The sequence below is a fragment of the Octodon degus genome, unplaced genomic scaffold (assembly GCF_000260255.1).
Source record: "Octodon degus isolate 3935 unplaced genomic scaffold, OctDeg1.0 scaffold00196, whole genome shotgun sequence".
In the NCBI taxonomy this organism is placed as follows: domain Eukaryota; kingdom Metazoa; phylum Chordata; class Mammalia; order Rodentia; family Octodontidae; genus Octodon; species Octodon degus.
Genome location: NW_004524772.1, coordinates 1,157,283 through 1,176,425, shown reverse-complemented (window position 1 = coordinate 1,176,425; position 19,143 = coordinate 1,157,283). Strand labels below are relative to the sequence as shown.

The 19,143-nt window shown below is 37.6% G+C and overlaps 1 protein-coding gene across 3 annotated transcripts in view; it reads right to left on the bottom strand.

Annotated features, from left to right (window-relative positions):
- Window positions 1–19,143, bottom strand: part of Prdm5 (PR/SET domain 5) — a 209,814-nt gene that overhangs the window by 76,057 nt on the left and 114,614 nt on the right. For all 3 annotated transcript variants that reach the window (XM_023704426.1, XM_004644243.2, XM_004644244.2), the window contains 3 exons: window positions 13,506–13,599; window positions 9,427–9,587; window positions 6,320–6,413 (listed from right to left, as the gene is read on the bottom strand). In XM_023704426.1, the coding sequence (XP_023560194.1) occupies window positions 6,320–6,413; window positions 9,427–9,587; window positions 13,506–13,599 (349 nt within the window). The remainder of the gene's footprint in view (window positions 1–6,319; window positions 6,414–9,426; window positions 9,588–13,505; window positions 13,600–19,143) is intronic.

Sequence of the window (19,143 nt, the reverse complement as noted above, 5' to 3'; positions counted from 1 at the left end):
TCTCCCTCTCTCTCCTTAAAGTAGGATCCCTTTACTTGTGGGATTCCCTAAGATTTTCCCATAAGGTCAAAAGTACTTTCATAACAATTTTATCAGGTTATTTGCCTTTTCTACCATGTTGACATTTACACTAGTGGCGCAAAAGTAATGGGAAGGGGTGACACTGCTGCTGTCTAACATTTACAGGTCAATGGCTTCAAACCCGTACACTAGTTATGTGGCTCCACACCCACACCCTCACAGTGGAAACAAGTGCCGGTTCATTTGAAAATATCTTTTGTAAAATAAACATCAATAATTTTATTAAATCCTAATTGTTGAGTACTGTCATTCAATACTCTTTACGAGAAAATGAGAATGAAGCTGGAAGTGCCTGTAATGCACTTGAACACAGGTCAGTCACCCCCGGAGGGCACTCCTATGCAGGGGCTGGCAGGCGCTGCAGCCTCTTCCCTGGAACACCGCTCAACATAAAGCAAGCAAAACGACTGAGAGGCCAAGTATGCTTATTAAAAACTGGGTGTTCGGTACATACTTGTTTTTGAATATAAAAGAAGTAAGCTTGTTACATTAGAAAAAGTGATTAAATCATAAAATTTGCACCAAATTAGAAAAATGGAAAAAGGCAAGCAAAATTCAGAAATTTGAAAGAATCTGTTCTCATGTGCTTGAGGGCTTCTAAAAGCTCAGACTAGGGCCGGGGAGATGGCTCAGTAGAATAAGTGCTTCCCTGGCAAGTTCAAGGGTCTGAGTTCAATCCCAAGTTCCAAAGGAAAAAAAAACCTGCTCAGACTGTCTAATGAGATCAGTGATGATATTAGCAAATGTGGAAGCTCAAGTCAGGGCCAGAACACAGCCCAAATTACTTGTGCATCATGGTATAGGATTGTCGAGGGCAAGAGAGCATTCAGAGTGCAACGGACCAATTCATTTGAGGGGAACAGAGCAGAAAAAGTTAATGGAGATAATTTTAGGTTTTGCAGTTCAACAAGCTTTTAGAAACACTACCATCTTTTAATCTTTAACATAGTAACAAATAACATGCAAAATTCTTTGAGAAAGACTTAACATTGATTCCCGCTTTAGCTGCCTATCTATGTCGTGCCAGATTTCTTTGAAACTGCTACCAAAATTATGCACTGCAAAACGCTGAATGAAGAAACAGATAGAAGAATCTAGCTGTCTTCTCTTAAACCAGACAGTAAGGAATCACAAAAAAGTAAAACAGTATCTCCAGTCTCATTAAATGATTTCTGGTTTGGAAAATTACTGTTATTTTCTATTAAAATATTAACATGTAATGATCATATTGCTTTTTTTAATCAAAAATCACGTTTTTAAATTTCTTTCTAACCCAGTAAGAAGCTTTCAAGTACTAATATATTAAACACCTATAGCTATAACCCACCTTAGCTCCCTGGGGTCACAAACTTTTTGTAAAAGTGGCATGAGGTGATGAGGTTACATCGCAGGCCTCTGTATCACACGGGCTACATCCACTAGTCTCAATGCTTGGGAACCATCTTCACTCATGGTTCTTGCTACCTCTGCATCTTTTCTATGTAATGAAACATTTCCTAAAGAATATACCATGAGCCTTCCATAGCCCAACCTTAAATTGCTCCTCCTAACAATAGAAAAGGATGAAATAAAATCATGTGACCATGTAGGGAAAATAAAGGAAGACGGAACAACTCAAAATGGTAACAGCTCTAATGTCAGAACAGCAAAATATTACCCAATTCCATGTGGACACTGAGCCGGGATGTAGCTTGGGAAGGTTCACAGATGGGCACCCTTCAGGAGGAAGGAAAAAGAAAATAACAGCAAAACACCACTTGTCCACATAAGAAAAGAAATCCACGCTCAAACATGAGACACCAGCCACACCTCTGTGGCCACCAACAGCTGCTGGCACCCAGCGCTTCCAACTCAGCCCAGCCACAATACCAGCCAGTTATCACTGGACAGACTTGATGTCCAAATAGCCCCGAGAGGGACTGTGAGATGTGACAGAGAAATGAGTCTGATTTCAAACAGACAAGTCTAGTTCTGAGTAAGTAACTACATAAAAATTAAGTTACGCTAAGTTAGGCAATTTCCTGTGCAAACAGCCTCCCCATCAAGATGGCCTGTCTAGGTTCTGTGCCTCAGCATCTAGCTGTCCCATCTATGTACCTATTTGTTGGAATATACATTAGGCCACTGTCACTCAGCACTGCTCTGAGCATTCAGATAGCCATGACCTTGGCCAGAAGCCACGTAGATTCAGACACCCCATGAATATCCAAATGATGCAAACAATGACTTCACTTTAGGGTATTTTTAGATATATAACATAATTTAAGGCAAAAACAAAACAATATATTTAATATTTTTATCAAAGAAAATTCTTGGACCTCAAAATAAAGTCACTTACTGGAGATTTGTAGAGGCTGACAACTAAAATGTTAGAAGCAATTACTAATGTATGTGCTTTATTTTTCTCTACTGGTATCCTTCCAAAAGTAAAATAATATATAGGCAAACAGGATTTTCAAGGTTAGAATTATTTTTTTTCCCCCTGTATTTGGTACAGTGTGTCACTATACAGCTCAGACTCATAGTGATCTTCTTGTCTCCTCCCCCTGGGATTACAGCATTCACTATCACGACCAGTTTTGGTGACCAGCTCAGTACCAGGGTTTGAACCTGGGTCCTTAGGCTTGCCAGGCAGACTCTGAGCTATCTCCCCAGTCAGTTAGAATTAATTTGAAAAATCAAGTGCTCCATTTGATTGGGTTCAGTTTTCTGTGCTGGGATCTATGTCTATTTTTTTTTCCAGATTCTAGCTATTTTATTAGAGATGAGTGAAACTGAATCTTCAATCATTAGTTCTAATAATAATATCTGAATGGTAGTTTGCCCTTATATTCTATATCCTGCACCTATTAGGAACAAGAGGAACATTCATTCTTTAATCTATACTTGATACAACTGTGCCAACAAGAAATCAACTTCATTGTCAATGTTAAATCCCAGAGATAGAAATAACCTGCTGTATGTTGCAGGAATAAAGAAATGGAAACAAGATTCAAAGCTGGACTGTCAGGGGCCAGGGAGATAGCTCAGTAGAATAAGCACTTGCCTGGCAAGCACAAGGTCCTGAGTTCAATCCCTGGTACAATAAATAAATAAATAAATAAATAAATAAATAAATAAATAAAATAAGGCTGGACTGTTAATCCACTCATGTGATTCACAAACATTTTTATTTTTGCCTAAATATCAGAATGTTCCCAGCAGAGGTTCAGAGTTCTAAATTGCACTCTTGTCAGAGGAACTCTTTTTTTTTAATTTTATTTTAAAGAGCAAAAACAAATAGGAGAAACAAAAGCAAAAAACAGTAATGAACGGCAGTACAAATGATGTGTTGCAGAGTTTCAAAACAGAATAAAAATTTAACAATGGTTGTTGTATTACATATTTTCATCGTCAGATCTGTTATTCAGATTAACAGATATAGGTATGTAAAACTGGTCAAATAATAAGTAAACACTAATGCTTACTTTCCATAACCTTTATTTTTCTTGTCCTTTTCTACTTTATATATATTTTTAAAAATTTACTTTAAAGAGACAATACTAATTGACAAGACATTAGAAATGATCCACACTTAGAAGACCAAGATGGGGGATAGTCGGCTGTAGTTTTTGGATTGCACTGGAGTCTCATCTCACTGAGAAGTTTCTGTACATCAAAATAAATTACCAACAGAGTAAAATGACAACTCAAAATTGGGAAAAATCTTAATCAACAGTCACTCAGACAAAGGACTTCTATCTAGAATACATAAAGAACTAAAAAATAAAAAATTGGGCCCCCAGGATTCAAAGACCCAATCCAAAAACAGGCATCTGAGATGAACACACAATTCACAGAGGAAGAAATAAAAATGGCAAATAAATGCATGAAAAAATGTTACACAGCACTTCAAGATATGCAAATTAAAACACTGAGATACCATCTCACCCCAGAAAGAATGTCTATTAATAAAGAAATCAACTAATAACAAGTGCTGGAGAGGTTGTAGGAAAAAAGGAACCCTTCTCCACTGTTGGTGGAACTGTAGACTGGTACAGCCACTACAGAAATCAGCCTGGAGATACCTCAAAAAACTAGGATTGAAAGTCCCATTCACCCCAGCTAGTCCCCTTCTGGGTATGTTTCCCAGAAATGTAATACCAGAGTGATGTATGTGCAACCATGTTTATAGCAAAATCTTGGAAGCGACCAAAATGCTCATCACCTGAAGAATGAATGAAAATGATGTGGTATTTTTATACAGTGGAGTATTACTCATCTATAAAGAAAGACAAATGTTGAGTCCTTCCAGTTAAATGGATGCAACTAGAGGTTATACTCATAAGTGAAATAAATCAGACCCACATGTGTAAATATTGTATTGTCGCCCTAGTGCAAGAACCTGAAAGAACAAATAAAATCTGAAGGGAATAACAGATATAGTAAAATAGAAAGAAACTAACCATAAGAAATAAACAATGAAGATGAGGGAAAGGTTAAAAAGATAAAAAAACAGTAAGGGGGAAAATAGTGTAAGTATATATTCAGGATAGCTGAGAGGATTGTGGTACTCATTTCCATCAAATTTTTAAAGTAGCAGTTAATGTTTAAAATTTTCACATTGACTACTAACTTTATATGCTACTGTCTATATTCTGGGATTGTGTCTTAATGCACTCTGAAAAGTAAAAGTTTCTGCCTGTTAAAAAAACACTGTACGCCAAACATAACTGAAATCCATCATGATATCTCAGGTCATTGAATTCTTAACTCTGCTGTGCAGATGAACGCCTTCCTGTTATCTTCTCGCTCTCTCCTGTATACAGATTGCAGTCATGAGCACAAACATGTGCCCACAAAACACACTAAGCACACAGTGGGTTATTTATTTCATGTGGCACAAAGACATTTATCAAGGATTACTAACACAAAGAGAAAGGCTATTGACTTAATTGTTACCCTTTTCCAGCCCAAATTCACTCCCCTCCACCCTGCCCCACCTCCACACACAGGAGAGAAGGATGCCCAAGGACATCAGAGCTTCCCTGCTAAGCTGCTGGGGCTGGCCTCAGCCTTCACAATTCTCTGTTTTTCCTTAGCAACAACTTCCTTCCTTTGTACAAGGCACCATGGTGTGCAAGCCATGTGGCCTTTAAGCACACATGTTCCTAACATGGCTCTCTCCGGCCCCTTTCCTTCTCTCTGGGTTTCCTGTTATTGTTCTCTACTGTTGTAGCAAAACTGGACTTTGTCTGGAATGCCTTGCTTTCTCTCGATAACCTGTGCATGAGAAGGCCTCCTTAGTAGTCCACAGACATCATGGGCTATGCCTGATCTAGTCATGGTTGTGTGTGTCATTCATACAGATATAAGTGGCTATTATAAGACAGCAAACCCTAGTTTGAACACTAATAAATTATGTTCCACTCTTGTCCCTTCCTTTATTCCTTAGCAGTAGCCACAGTAGATTCTCTGGCTTACTTTAATATTTCTTCATTATAGTTATTGTACTACATGCTATCCAAGGTGGGGAGACAATGGTTAAACGCTATGGCCCTTGCGTAGGAAGCTTCAGATATGGAATTGGTTACACTGCAACCATAAAACTACAGTCTAGCTACTTAAAAGTTCAGACTATCATAAAATCATCTAGGTATGGAAATTAGGAATATCACTTCTGGCCTTTTTCAAGTATGTAGATGATGGGTAAAATCCAGACGTGGTTCTTTTAAGGATGCTTGGCTGCTCACCCTGCACACATGCACACCCTCTTCCACTGGAGGAAGGGCGCAGGAAGAACAGAAGGGCACGTGTGCAGCACCCCATGGCCTCCCAGGTGCTACAGTCACACCACGCTCCATCCACTGAGACCCTACAGCATTCAAGTCACGTTGCAAAGGCTCTAAATTTACCCAGGCAACATTCGACACGAGCTACAGAAGAGACTGCAGGAGGAGGCCTGCAGCCTTCAATAGAAAGTAAAATTATTATTCCCTGTTTTATCTGCTAGGCTCCTATAAAACATAAGTCGGTGTCATATCACAAGCAACCACTGGGGGAAAAAAAAACCCACTTCAGGTGTTCTACTTAATTTAGGAAAACACAGTTATTCAAGATTCTTACAGAGCAAGAAAGTGGATTTTGCATCACTTTAAGGAAAACTAATTCCTGATCTTGGATTTACGTCGGTAGAGCACAGCCCACCCCGTTCCAGCACGAACTCTCTCGCGGTTGTCCTCCCCGTCACTTTCCATACCTGTGTGGCTCCGGATGTGAACTCGCAGGGTCCCGCTGCTGGCAAATTTCTGGCCACAGTATGGGCAGACTTTCTCCTTTTCTCCCGTGTGTGTCTATGTGGAAAGCAATAAAAAGGCCGAGGATAAGCACTGAAGGAACTGGGCAAAGATGACTGAGGGCCTCTGACAACAGTAAATCGTTATTTTCCAGGATTAGGTTTCATTAAAATGTTTTAATATCACAATGAGATTTTAAACTATTTATCAAGGGTATTTCCAGGGGTTCAAAACCCTACAGAACTGTGCATTAGTGTTAATTTGAAAATAATTCTGCAGTTTACATTTTAAGCCTGTATGGAGCCTCCACCTAAAAGTGATTACACTGTACAAAACCAGGACATGCGAACAAAACCACATAATCAAAGTGGGCTATAACTGCCTCTGCCTACAGCCAAGAAGCACTTCCTTTGAAGCATTTTTTACATTCTTGGTGTACATTTAACTCTTGAGAACAGAATTAATCTCAATGAAGTCATCTGTTACTCATGTTGGTCTGGACTGCCTTTCATGCACAGCAAAAAAGAACATAAATCTAATTTTACTTTTAAAATCAGCCCGTGTTAATTGAGCAGTAGGTTTGAAGAAGCAGTTCTATCCTCAGTATACCTTCAATCGAGGCATGACCCAATCATCCTGGGAAAGCTGAAGAAATGTTATCAAAAGTGGGTTTCAATAAATGCTGGAGAGTTTAAAAAGTGACCACGCCTCAAAGAAAGCACAGCTGGAATGTTTTACCCTGGTCACAATGTCTCATTAGAAGACTACTTTTTAAAATTAACATCAAAACAGATCATTCCAATAAACGAGAGGTCAAAGCTACTCATCAAGCCCTATAGTTTCTCAAACTCAGTGGGCTAAAAAAAAAATGGATGGGGCAATAAATTCCTTTCAATATCTGAAAGTTCTAGAGAATACTTTGAAATCTGCTCCAATGATAACCTAAACATTAACAAAAAGCAGACAGGGGGTCATTTGGGTTATTTTCCCAAAACAGAGTTCCCAGGGCTTGTGTCTCCATTAGTTCTTATGCAAATTACTGGTAGTGATCTGTTATTTGAATTATTATGAACTAATGAAAAGGAAGAGGAAACATTTAAGATGGGCATTCTCAGAAGGAAAAGCTGACTCAGATAAAGAGAAAGGGATAGGTTTTTACTATGCCCCCTGGTAAAGTCATCTAACTACTAACAGGACAACATTATCATTTTCCACAGTTAATTAACTGTTGATTTTAGCATAATTGCTCTCATAGATTATTGGTATTTTATTTGCAAGTTTGCATATTTTGGATAGTGTAAATTTCCATTTTGGATGTGTGCAAGTGTCTTTGCCGTTTTTGTAAGAGACATAAACTGAACAACTTAGTCAATATCAGGTAGTTCAGTCCTCCAGACATTTTTCCCTTGAAAAGATTTGTGCTGCACTCAGGCTAGACAAGCAGCCTATTCCATTGCCACATTTGGGCATCTCCGTGGCTAAACACTTGGCAAGAGCTTGACTTTCCATCTTTACTGCAAGCTCTTACACAAAAGAGTTACACACTTTTACACTCTAGTAAGAACCTTTTCTCTGAAGGTTCAATTGAAAGTGAAAGAGAAAACACTTTAACGTACAAAAGACCTATTTTCTCATTCCCTGACAGAAGTGGCAAAGTATGGATATTTTTCTTCATTAGTATAAGACCATTTAGAAACTTTATATATTTATTATGAAAGCATGGGTTATGCCAAGCAGGTAACTGACAATTTATTCATCTTCATAAAATCCACAAGTTTCTTCTCCTGCTATGTACATGTTTCATTCTTCCTGTACAAGAGCTAAGGTATGCGTTAGAGGGTTTTGAAGTAAAGTACACCAGTGCTATATTAATAAAAATAATTATGCATTTGTTTTTACTCAAAAACACAACTTATTATTAGGCATAGAATTTGGTTAGCTTGTTTCATATGACATTTGATAATGCTAAGCCATCTTAAACATTGATAAAAAAGTATGAAAACAGCTCACCATAAAAACAAAATAGGACACATATACGCAATGAAAATGAATAATGCAGTCCTGCATCTACTCTGTGACAATCTACTGCTACAGATAAAATTTCCCTGAAAGTGCACTACGTCTCTTTCTTCATGTACTAAAACAATGAAAAATGTGTTAAGTGCACAGAAAAGTAATTCAAGCAGAATCTGAAAGACTATTCTACTGAGAGATTTTAAAGCAAAGATACATCATTATTGTTGAATATTTTAGATGCAAGGATAAAATGAGTTGATCAATTGAGGCTTTTAAAAAGTTATACTAAAGACAGGTCCCCAAACCAAAGTCACACCAAAGTGGGAGTCATCTCTGCATGTTGATGCAGCACCTGTTCACAGTGGCAGTAGAAAACTATCATCCTGCATATTTATTTCTGAAGACACTGTGACATTAACTGTACTCATTACACTAGGAATTATAATACCTAAAAAATGTACTTCATGCACTTATCCAACCAAGAAAAATACTGTCGATATGCTGAAGGTATTTATTTAATTAGAGTAATGCAAAAAGCTTCCTGTCACTATAAGTAAGGAAAGCACTTTATGTCAACTGAGCAAATACGTATGCCATCCTCTTTGGTACTGGCAAACCCCTACGAGCTACACATGCACAGAGAAGAACAATGCGATTGTAGAGGGGCTCACATAGTCACTTCCCAGCAAATGTGCAAATAAGCAATAAAAAGTAACTAAGCTAAAAGTTCATCATATTTTGAAAATAAAAAAATCTACATTAATTCGAAAATTTAAAAAATGGTTAGCTTCTACTCAGAAAATTCAGTATGGTTTACTGATAGGCATAGTTAAAGGTTACTGAGTAATGTCTATTAACTCTAAGGTTATTATGGAAAAACACATCTATTCCAAAAAATGAAGAAAATGGGTGTTTTCTGAAGAGCTGGTACAAATTATTATGCCTTTATGTTTTGAGTAAAGATGTTGGTAAGTTGATAAGAGACCATCACATGACACGTAATGTCTGTGCCCACAGTCCTTAGACCTGTAACCCACAGAAGGCTTGCACTTACTTTCTTATGACTTCTGAGCACAGACGGCGTGACAAAGGCCTTATTACACAGCTCGCACCTGTACTTCTTGTGTCTTTCATGGACTACCTGGACATGCACATTCAACGTGTCTTTCCTTTTAAAGGTAGCATCGCAGTGATGACACTTGAAGGTCCTCTCACCTTGGAAACAAAATGTAAAATAAGAGGAATGGAAGATGCAATAGCAGGGTCCTATGATTCCCTTTCAAAGTTATTTTTATAGTACTTATTTCTTTTTTCCTGAAACACATTCCAGTTCTCTATTTGCTAATTCAATATGTGACCAGGAGAGAAAGCCTTTTAACCTTCCTCAGTTCTCAGTCCCCCTACCTGGAAAATGGGAGAGCTGACTCAGCTAATTTCCTACAGGTACTACAAACAAGTTGGACAGTGTGGATTTCCAGCAGGAGCCCAGCTAGAGGTGCATGGTCCCTTGCCTTGACACAAAGCCACTGTCACCCAAGGGGAGTTTTCCTTTGGGCCTCCTCCTATGGTCCTCTCAAATCACACCACAGTTCTCTGAACTTCCAGAAAAGCACAGAAACAGCACTGTCACACATAACAGCCAAGGGCCAAGTAGCTGACAGACAGACAAACAGATCCCACCACACCACTCTCACTCTGGAGAGGAAGAGGCAGAGGCGTACACACTGTGCTCTCCTTCCTCGCTGCCGTATCACAGCAAGGCCTGCAGATCTCCCGACGTGGGCCTTCGGCTGCTGTGAGGCAGCCTCATAGGGAATGAAGAGTGGCGGTTACCTCCTCTACCCTAGAAGCCCGGGCACTGCAAGGGTTTTCACCTTCTTACTATCTAAGGCCTAGGGGAAAGCACGTCTAGAAAATATGTTTAGGGATCTTAGGGGTACTTTTTCACTTTCATACAATGCTCTTTTTAACTCTTCTTAACTTGAATTCTTAACATCTAAAGGACCACTGTAAATATAATTTCAGCATGACTGTATGTAATTAGAAGACAGTGTTTTATAATAGGACACCATAGTAGCATATTATATAGGTGAGATAGATCAGTATCTGAATGCCTTTTACTAGTACGTAGAGGCACAGATTTATACATCATACTGACTACAGGGTGCAATATACAAATACTTCTTTCTAACTATGAGGTTGAAAATGAGAGAATGTCATTTTCTTTCTTTCTTTTTTTTTTTTTTTTTTTTTTTTTTTGGAACCGAGGATTGAACTCAGGCCCTTGAACTTGCCTGGCAAACGCTTATTTTATTGACCTGTCTCCCTGACCCAAGAACGTCATTTTCTACCACCTGCACCCAAGCCCTTCTAACTTCCGTTTATTGCAACTAGCACTAAATGCACAGATAGAAAGATCCTAGGATTTCTCGAAATTTAAGGGAAGAGATAGAGGAAGAGATAAAACCAAACAAAAAAGAAACAAGGAAAAAATTAAACTTCCCATTGTCTTTTCAAATTGAATTCTTCTTGTAAGAACCTTGTTGACATTTGATGAATGACCAAAGCCACATCTGTTCTAAGAATGAGCTCAACTGTGTGGATACCAATAGCTAAGGTGACTGGTCACGTTCGCATGCTTCTACTGTAGGACACTGTTCTTGTAAACTCTTTTGCTTTTATGTATTTTTTATATTTATTTAAATATGTTTTTATATAAAATGTATAACCCATCAGAACATAACAAAATACCAACTGACTAAGGATTTTAAGTCATAATGTTAACAATACTAAATCTGGTACTAAATTTACTTTTTAAGCCTCTTCCAGATTGCTCCTAACAAAGCATTTTCACTAAACTATGAAAATATGGGTCCCGTAGAAAAAATCTCTCAAGATATATAAAAAGTTAAGGGGTTAGAAAGCTAGCCAGGGACTAGCCAGGTAGCTCAACAGATTAAGCCCCCTGCTTAGGCAGATGCAGAGATGGGGAAGTTCCATTCCCCAAGTGCTGTGCTGGCCCCACCCTTGGCACACTGAGACAGCAACTGAGACTGGGAGTGTTGGTGCATGCCTGTAATCTCAACTCTTGGGAGGATGAAAAACAGGAGGATCCAATCTGTGTAGTGAGACCTAGACCTTGTACTAAATATATTTTAAAAAAAGCTAACCAGCAGCCTGCCTTTTGGATCTTAATGTGTTAGAAAAGAGGAATAATTTCTGAAGCAATTATTTTACTTTATATTTTTAATCAGAGTACAGATAGAAGTTTCCAGTTACAGTCTTCATCTATTGAAATTAAATGGGATTAAATCAGATTTATGAGATAAGACCTAGGATTTTGTCCTTTTTATTTGAGCTGTTGATTGTTCCCCATCCTTTTAAGTCACTGGTCCACAATGCTGTGCAACTTTTAACCTAATTCCTTTACTCATTCCATTATGAATATTGGTTTTCTTGGTCAAGTATCATGATGCAGCTTCATGAAGCCCTAACTACTGTGATCAAGAAAATAATAACTACCCACCATACAGCACAGAATACATGCAGCTACTTTGATCTATTTCTCAAATTGATGAGAAACAATTAACTGAAAACTAAAATTATTAGATCTCTTCTCTTCCAAATTCCTCCCTCTTATAAGAGATGAAATTTCATTTTTCCAAAGAAAAAGGGCCAGGGAGATTGCTCAGTGGAATAAGCGCTTGCCTGGCAAGTGCAAGGGCCTGAGTTCAATCCCCGGTTCCATAAAGAAAAAATTTCCTGTGCCTCAGGCTAAATTTTTTTTTTTTTTTCAGAACCAAGGGTTGAACTCAGGCCCTGGCACTTTCCAGAGAAGTGCTTATTCCACTGAGCCATCTCCCTGGCCTCAGGCCAAATTTAGCTATAAAAATTTTAAGAAGATGAAAATGGCTTACTTGTCTAACTCCTATTCAAATTCCGTTCATTTCAATCTGGTTACTTTTCTTAAACAAATGGGTACATAATATAGAGTGGAAATTCCTACTGTTGCACAACAAATTTTATTTCTTAAATGCACAGTTGTTCTTTATAAAGAGAGTAGAAAGTGCTAACAACTTCTCCAGTGCTGTAAGGTGAACACAGAACGGCCAGAGAGCATAACGTGGTCTTTTCCTAGAGGAAGCAGACTGCATTTCGTCATCATCATTACCACTCAGTACTTACAAAAACCTTAATATCTTTATTATTTTTTTCACTTTAGACACTTCAACTTGACCAAAGAAAATTTCTTTCAAAATATTACTCTGTAAAACCAGTTGTCAAGATTGATTAATTGTCTTACATGACTCAGAAATTTAATATTTAACAAGACAGGAACTTCACATGTATGGAAAATTTCATACTAAATGTCTCAAAAGTGAGACACATAAAGAATAACCATGGTATACATTTTTCTTCAATATTTGAATGGCAATATATCTGGTCATCTCAACATCTGCACCAATAGCACACTCTGAACCTTACCCATCCCATAACATTTTCTTCTCCAAATCACATCCTTCAGTGATATGGCTAAAAAGTCAGTAGTATTCTAAAAATAATGCAAGCACTGGACTTTCATGATGTGTCTGTGTAGAATTTAACTTGAAAAGTCCCACCAAAATAACAGGTCAGAGGCAGGGTAGTAGTGGGGCAGGCACCTCTCAGGGACCAACCCTCAGGATCTCACTGTGTCTCAAAATTCAAAGTTGCTTTCAAATTGAAGAATTAAATTAGATGTGCACTCTGATCTGTTCCAATCCTAAAATGACTGAGGTATAGAACTGTGTCTATAAAAGGCAGAAATATTTCCCTAAATCATCATCTTTGAGAGTAAACAAAATCACGGATTCAAAACAAAGTTCAAAGATACCTTCATGAGTAGGGTTTTTATACACAAACTATAAATCCTGGGAAGGAAAAGATATAAAATGTCACAAAACAACTCATCTTACCATACAATAACTAAAGCAATGAAGAAGGAAGGAAAGACAAAAGACAGATTTATTATGTTTGAAAGCAGATTACCTAATCACTTACAGGTTTACTTGCAGGTTCCTACATCCACAAAGTGTCTAAGGACAAAATCTGAGATAATCCGTCCTGTTCTCGCCTGCCTAAATGAGGACTTACTGTTATGTATTAGCAGGTGTCTCTGCAAAGAAAACGGGGTCCGGAACAAAGCTTTACATTCATCACACTGGAATGGTCTCTCTTCAGAATGAGTCTGAGGGAGAAAGACAAAGTGAGTCACAAGAATCAAGGACCAACTCAGAACTACAAAATTAGATGGCAGCTTCATGAAGCGAACGAGGAAAGCAGGGAGGGAGATGGTATCTTGTTTCTTCTGCTTCTTTGCTTCCACCATATAAATATGTACACACAAATACATTTACTTACAAGAGAAAAACACTTATACTAGCAAACACATAAAATTTAATTAAAAATTTGATAGATACCAAAGGTAAATGTCCTTACTATCACAAATTACTAATCTAAGTGCACAGTGAAATTTCTCTGCATCTGTTTTGCATTGCAAGATGGTGGGTAAATCCTCTGAAAGCTGAGCTTCCTCCAGCACGGGCCAGGCTTGAACTCTTAGCACCAAATTTCCAACCCAGACACAGCTCACTTCAATGAGAAATTTCAAGTAATTATTAGTCCCAGATAAGGTTTCTCCTTAACTATGTTCCAGCTTTCATTCATGCTATGATTAACCCTAAGCAACATTCACCATGTATTTCATTTGTTTCAAACGCCATGCTAAACGCTTCACAGTAATTGTTATATTTGATTCCAACTGTACCTTGATGAATAAAATACAGTTGTCACCGTTACACAGATGAGAAAACTACAACTTCAATAATTTTAACAACCTCTTAAAAATCTACAGAGCACAGGTAAAGCAGGCACTCTGAAGCTGCAGGGTACGTGAGAGACAGAAGTATGTGGGCAAGCAGGGAACAAGGGCCAGCCGTCTGCTGCATCTGACAGAAAAAACAAACGCAAAAGCAAACAAACAAAAAGACCACCAGGACAGAAAAGGCATGATCATCGCAACTTCAGTAGTTTTCCATTATAATCAGAATAAATACATCTGGCACAAATTAGTGACTAAAATCTTATAGCATGGATGGCAAGATAATAAAGTTCATGAATGCAAGAAAGTTAAACTATACTCTCATATTACAATGAACCAAATCATTTAAATGATAGGACTTTAATATACGTGTAATAGAAAAATTCAGGGAATAGTGTAAAGGACGCTTTATTCAAAATGTAGTAACTTACATATTATCACAGCTTAATAGGATTACAATATGCAAAATTTAGGCTGAACCTATTAGCACACTGTTAATGGAATGGAGGTCATAATGCTTCATAGTGGTTGAGAAAATATATAAAGTATGGAAATAACAGTTCTGAAAAGTCAAACTAAGTTAAAAAATAATTCAAATAAGTGATTTAGTGAAAGAAATTAAAATGATAACATGGAAATGCATATTCTTGGGCTAGGGAGAAGGCTCAGTGGAACAGGCACTTCCCTGGCAAGCGCAAGGGCCCAAGTTCAATCCCTGGTTCCGCAAAAAAACAAACAAACAAACAGAAATGCATATTCTTATAGAGGAAAATCAAAGAAAAAAAGTATGTTTCTTTCATTATGTAATGTATACAAAACTTCAATAGAGAAAAATAGAACATTTCAAATTGGTGTGAATAGAGTGGAAGATTTACTAAGTGGTCTAAACATTCTAGAAAAGATAAAGTTGAATCTATTACTTTGTACAGTAGGATAAATATCATATCAAGTCATACATTTTTAAAAATGGTGAATAAAATCATAAATATCCTACAAGAAAATATAAGTAAAAGTCTGAACATGTCTTGAGTGGAAAAGGGCATGCAGAGAGTGCATCTTCAGATGACAGAAACAGGGACATTTAAGGCTCCGAAGCAGGACTGGGGATACAGCTCAGAGGCTCAGGACCTGCCTGGCAGCACATAAAGCAGCAAAGTAAAGCTCTCATGACGACAAGCAAACAAAATATTTAAAACACAAAATAAAAACAGCATTTCTTACATAAATAGCTATGATTCATCAATAAGAAAAGGCGAAAGTCCAAAGGAAAATCACAAAAGGATTCTACCTTGTTTTCCCTCCTAAACTTTCTTTCATTATATCATTTCACCCCTGATCTTGGCCGTGCCATGGAAGATGCAGTCAGGCAAGTGAAAGAATTAAAAGAGGAGAAGCAAATCAAAGGCAAAAGGAGCCACTTCCCACAGTTTAAGGGAAGAGAGGTTTAATTTGCTCAGTCTCAGCTCATAATCAGCTGGCTCCAACGGAGAGTTATCACAGTGGAAGGCCAATAGCAAGCTGACATCTATGCACCTTTGAACCTGAAATGGATGAAGGCTTGGTGGTTCCTGAGATGCCTTCAAGGCATCTTTCTTTTTGTGCACAGAACTGGTTTTCTTTTAAGGGCACTAATCTTTTGAGCAGCCATAGTTATTTTGGCACAATTTTATGCACTGTTCCTTGTAGGTCAAAATGTAAGTTGCTCCTGCTTTGTATTTTTCCCCAATTCTCACTACTCACTAGCTAAAATCAGTCATCACCACAGTCTGAATATGTGGCTATCTTGAAATTTCCCCTGCTGGATTAATCAGTCAGCTGCCCTTAGTATAGGTGTCCAACAAATACTCAGGACAAGAGCAAATGTAGACAATTTTTTTGCCAGAGTACACAGGATATGTGGGATTCACCTACATAAGAAAGAAGTCCTTAAGTTCTTGTTCTCAAATTAATCTTCCTGAGCCTGGCCTTTACTGTCTGTATTCTTATCAGCTTACTACCATTTCAAGCCCTGACTAGCTCTCTCTATATATAGCAATCTAGAGTTTTTATAGCCTATAGTCTATGTCTTCAAACCTTTCCAAACTCCACCCATAAACAACTGCTATGGATTACAACCCACAAGAACTGGTACAGACACAGCACAAGTCCACTTCTCTGGTACCAATTTTCTGTCTCAGTAAGCTGTCTCATCTCTGAGACACAATACCGAGGACCCATGATTAAAAAGAAGAAAGGCTTAATTTACTCATTGTTTTGGTCCATGATTAGCAGGCTTCCAGACAGATGCTCCAAGGTAGAAGGGCCCAGCAGAGCAAAACCACTTAGGTCATGGTGGCCAGGAAACAGAACAAGGAACAAATATCAGGAAGGAATGGGTAAAAGAGAGAATATACTATCCAATACCATACCCTTCTGATGCACCACAATCAGGAACAGGCTTTACTAATCTGATAAGTGTTTCTGAATCCAACAAAAATGATACTTAAGGACAAATGGTAAGTCTTTTACTTTGAGCAAGATGCAGAATCCTAGAAAGTTTTGAACAGATCAGTATCCTGTCTCACATTACTCTTAACAAAATTCTATGGAGGCTGAGTTGATGTCAGGATGTAGGGGATGACCAAAAACAGAAGAACCTGAGAAGTGGGAAAGAATAATGAGGAAAGAGGTAGGTAAGGTAGGTAAGGTACACCTAGGTGGTAGCCACAGATAAGACAAGAAGTAGGATACTGAGTATCTTCAGTAAAGCAACAGGTTTTGTGAGGACTCATAAATGAGTGATGAGACAGAAAAGGAGGCATGGTTCTAAGACTTGTAACCTAAACAATGCAACAGATACTTGAAAGAGCAGGTGTGAAACAGAACCAGGTTAAATATAAGAACTCTATTTTGGATGCTTTGAAAACCTATTGAAAGATATTTAATAAATGCCAAACTATTTTAAGCCTGGATTACAAATTATCAAGTCTGGATTATATATGGTATTAATGTTTATTTCAGAAATATACAAGGTCCCAAGTTTCATCCCTGGTACTGCAGAAAACAAAAACAAAAACAATGGAAGAGTAAAAATTTAAAACACAGCTAATGTCAGTTTTCCAAACATGAAGAAAATGGCTATCATTTAATTTTGGCTAGAGGGTAGGGACAAAGTAGTCTCACATTACAGTGGAAAATGGAATTACATTATCACTCAAAAGTATTATATTCTAGCCTAAATCATCTTTCTCTATTGCAAGATAGCCAGATAAAAGTCACCTAAAGCTAATTACATTTTATAATAAGCCCAGAATATATAGTCAGGTGAGTAAATTAGTCAAGAAGATTCCCATGCTAGCATATGGGTTGGGACGGCACGATTCGTAGAATCTACCGCACAGAGCCCAGGTATGCAGTGAACAAGAAGATTCTGAGCGGACATCTCACTGAAGAAAAGCAGGAGCAAGCTGCCTGTGTGTAGTGCACAGAGAACTTCAAGTACCGAGCAAAATCAAGCTTTTCAAAAGGTATCGTGTCCTTGTTCTTCTCATCTCTAAAGAGCACCATATTCTGCACTGATTTATTAATCCAAAGATCTCTGAGCTAAGGACACGTTTGCCCAAGTGCTAAGTCACTGATGACATCGACATCTGCTAGTGTAACAAATGAACTAGTCCATGAGCAAGTAGTGTAAAATATGTCTTTTCACACACTAATTCTTTTCATACATCAAGTCTGATTACTATTACAGATGTAAAAAAGGGAAGAAAATGTGTTACACTATTTGTATCACCTACTAAAACGTCTCAAAATTGCTTCAGAAGGTTTATGGCGTAATATTGCCAGATTAGTACATTTCTAGCATTCAAAATAACATATTCTATGCATTTTATAGTACACAATGGGTTTATAGTACACAGATCAAATAATTTCATCATAGTAAAATATAATTATCATCAATCACAATTAAAAATTATGTTAACTTTCAAATATATATATCTTCATAATATGTATATTTATCAGTGATTTTTTTTCCTTTGGGTTAAATTGGTTAACATATTATTTGTTGGATAATTCAAGAAAACTAACCTAAAACTATAAAAACATAACTAAACATGAAATGAATTTGGAGAAAATATTACAGAGGTATGTTTGTTAGAACTGTTCTTTTAAAAAAGGATTTGTTATAGAATACTCAAGCCCACATATTGTAAGCACACTACTGTCCCATTGAGCCATATAATAAAGCTAATGCTACATAAAATACATATTATCTAGCTGTTTACAAGGTCGGTGGACTACATTTTTATTGTTAAATTTATAGCAACCTTCCCTAAAAGGCTTCTCAGAAAAATAAGTTGAAACTAGAGATATTAAAGAATTTACTTTAAATTCCATACTGTAAAGTATACCTCTTTCCACACAGGGAAGTCAAGAGCATAAAGTTTAGGTAATGTTACCAACAACAACCTTACATAGCCATGGCTTGAAAGTCACAACTCCACTTAGTGAAAAGACAAAATCACTTAAGGGCAGGACCGACCAATTCCGCATAGTCATAAGTCCACTGTGATGGGACAACGGATGTTTTCTAGGTCCAGCCAAATAGCTCAGAAGATTAAAGCACCTGCAAGCAGGCTCAGCAGCTGGGGGTTCAATCCCAGGGTAGCCCTGCACCCAAAGCATGCTGAGACAGCAATTGAGACTGGGCGTGGTCGCCTACGCCTGTAATCCCAGCATTTGGGAGGCTGTAAATAGGAGAATCACTATAAGTCTGATCTAGTGGTGAAACCCTGAACATCCTTGTAGACCCTTTCTTGAAAAAATACAAAAAAAAAAAAAAAAAAAAAAAATAGGGTGTTTTCTAAGAGAAAGATTAGCAAGCAATGTTTGGAAGAGGCTTTGGAAGGTAGCAATTTGAATTCCTCTTCA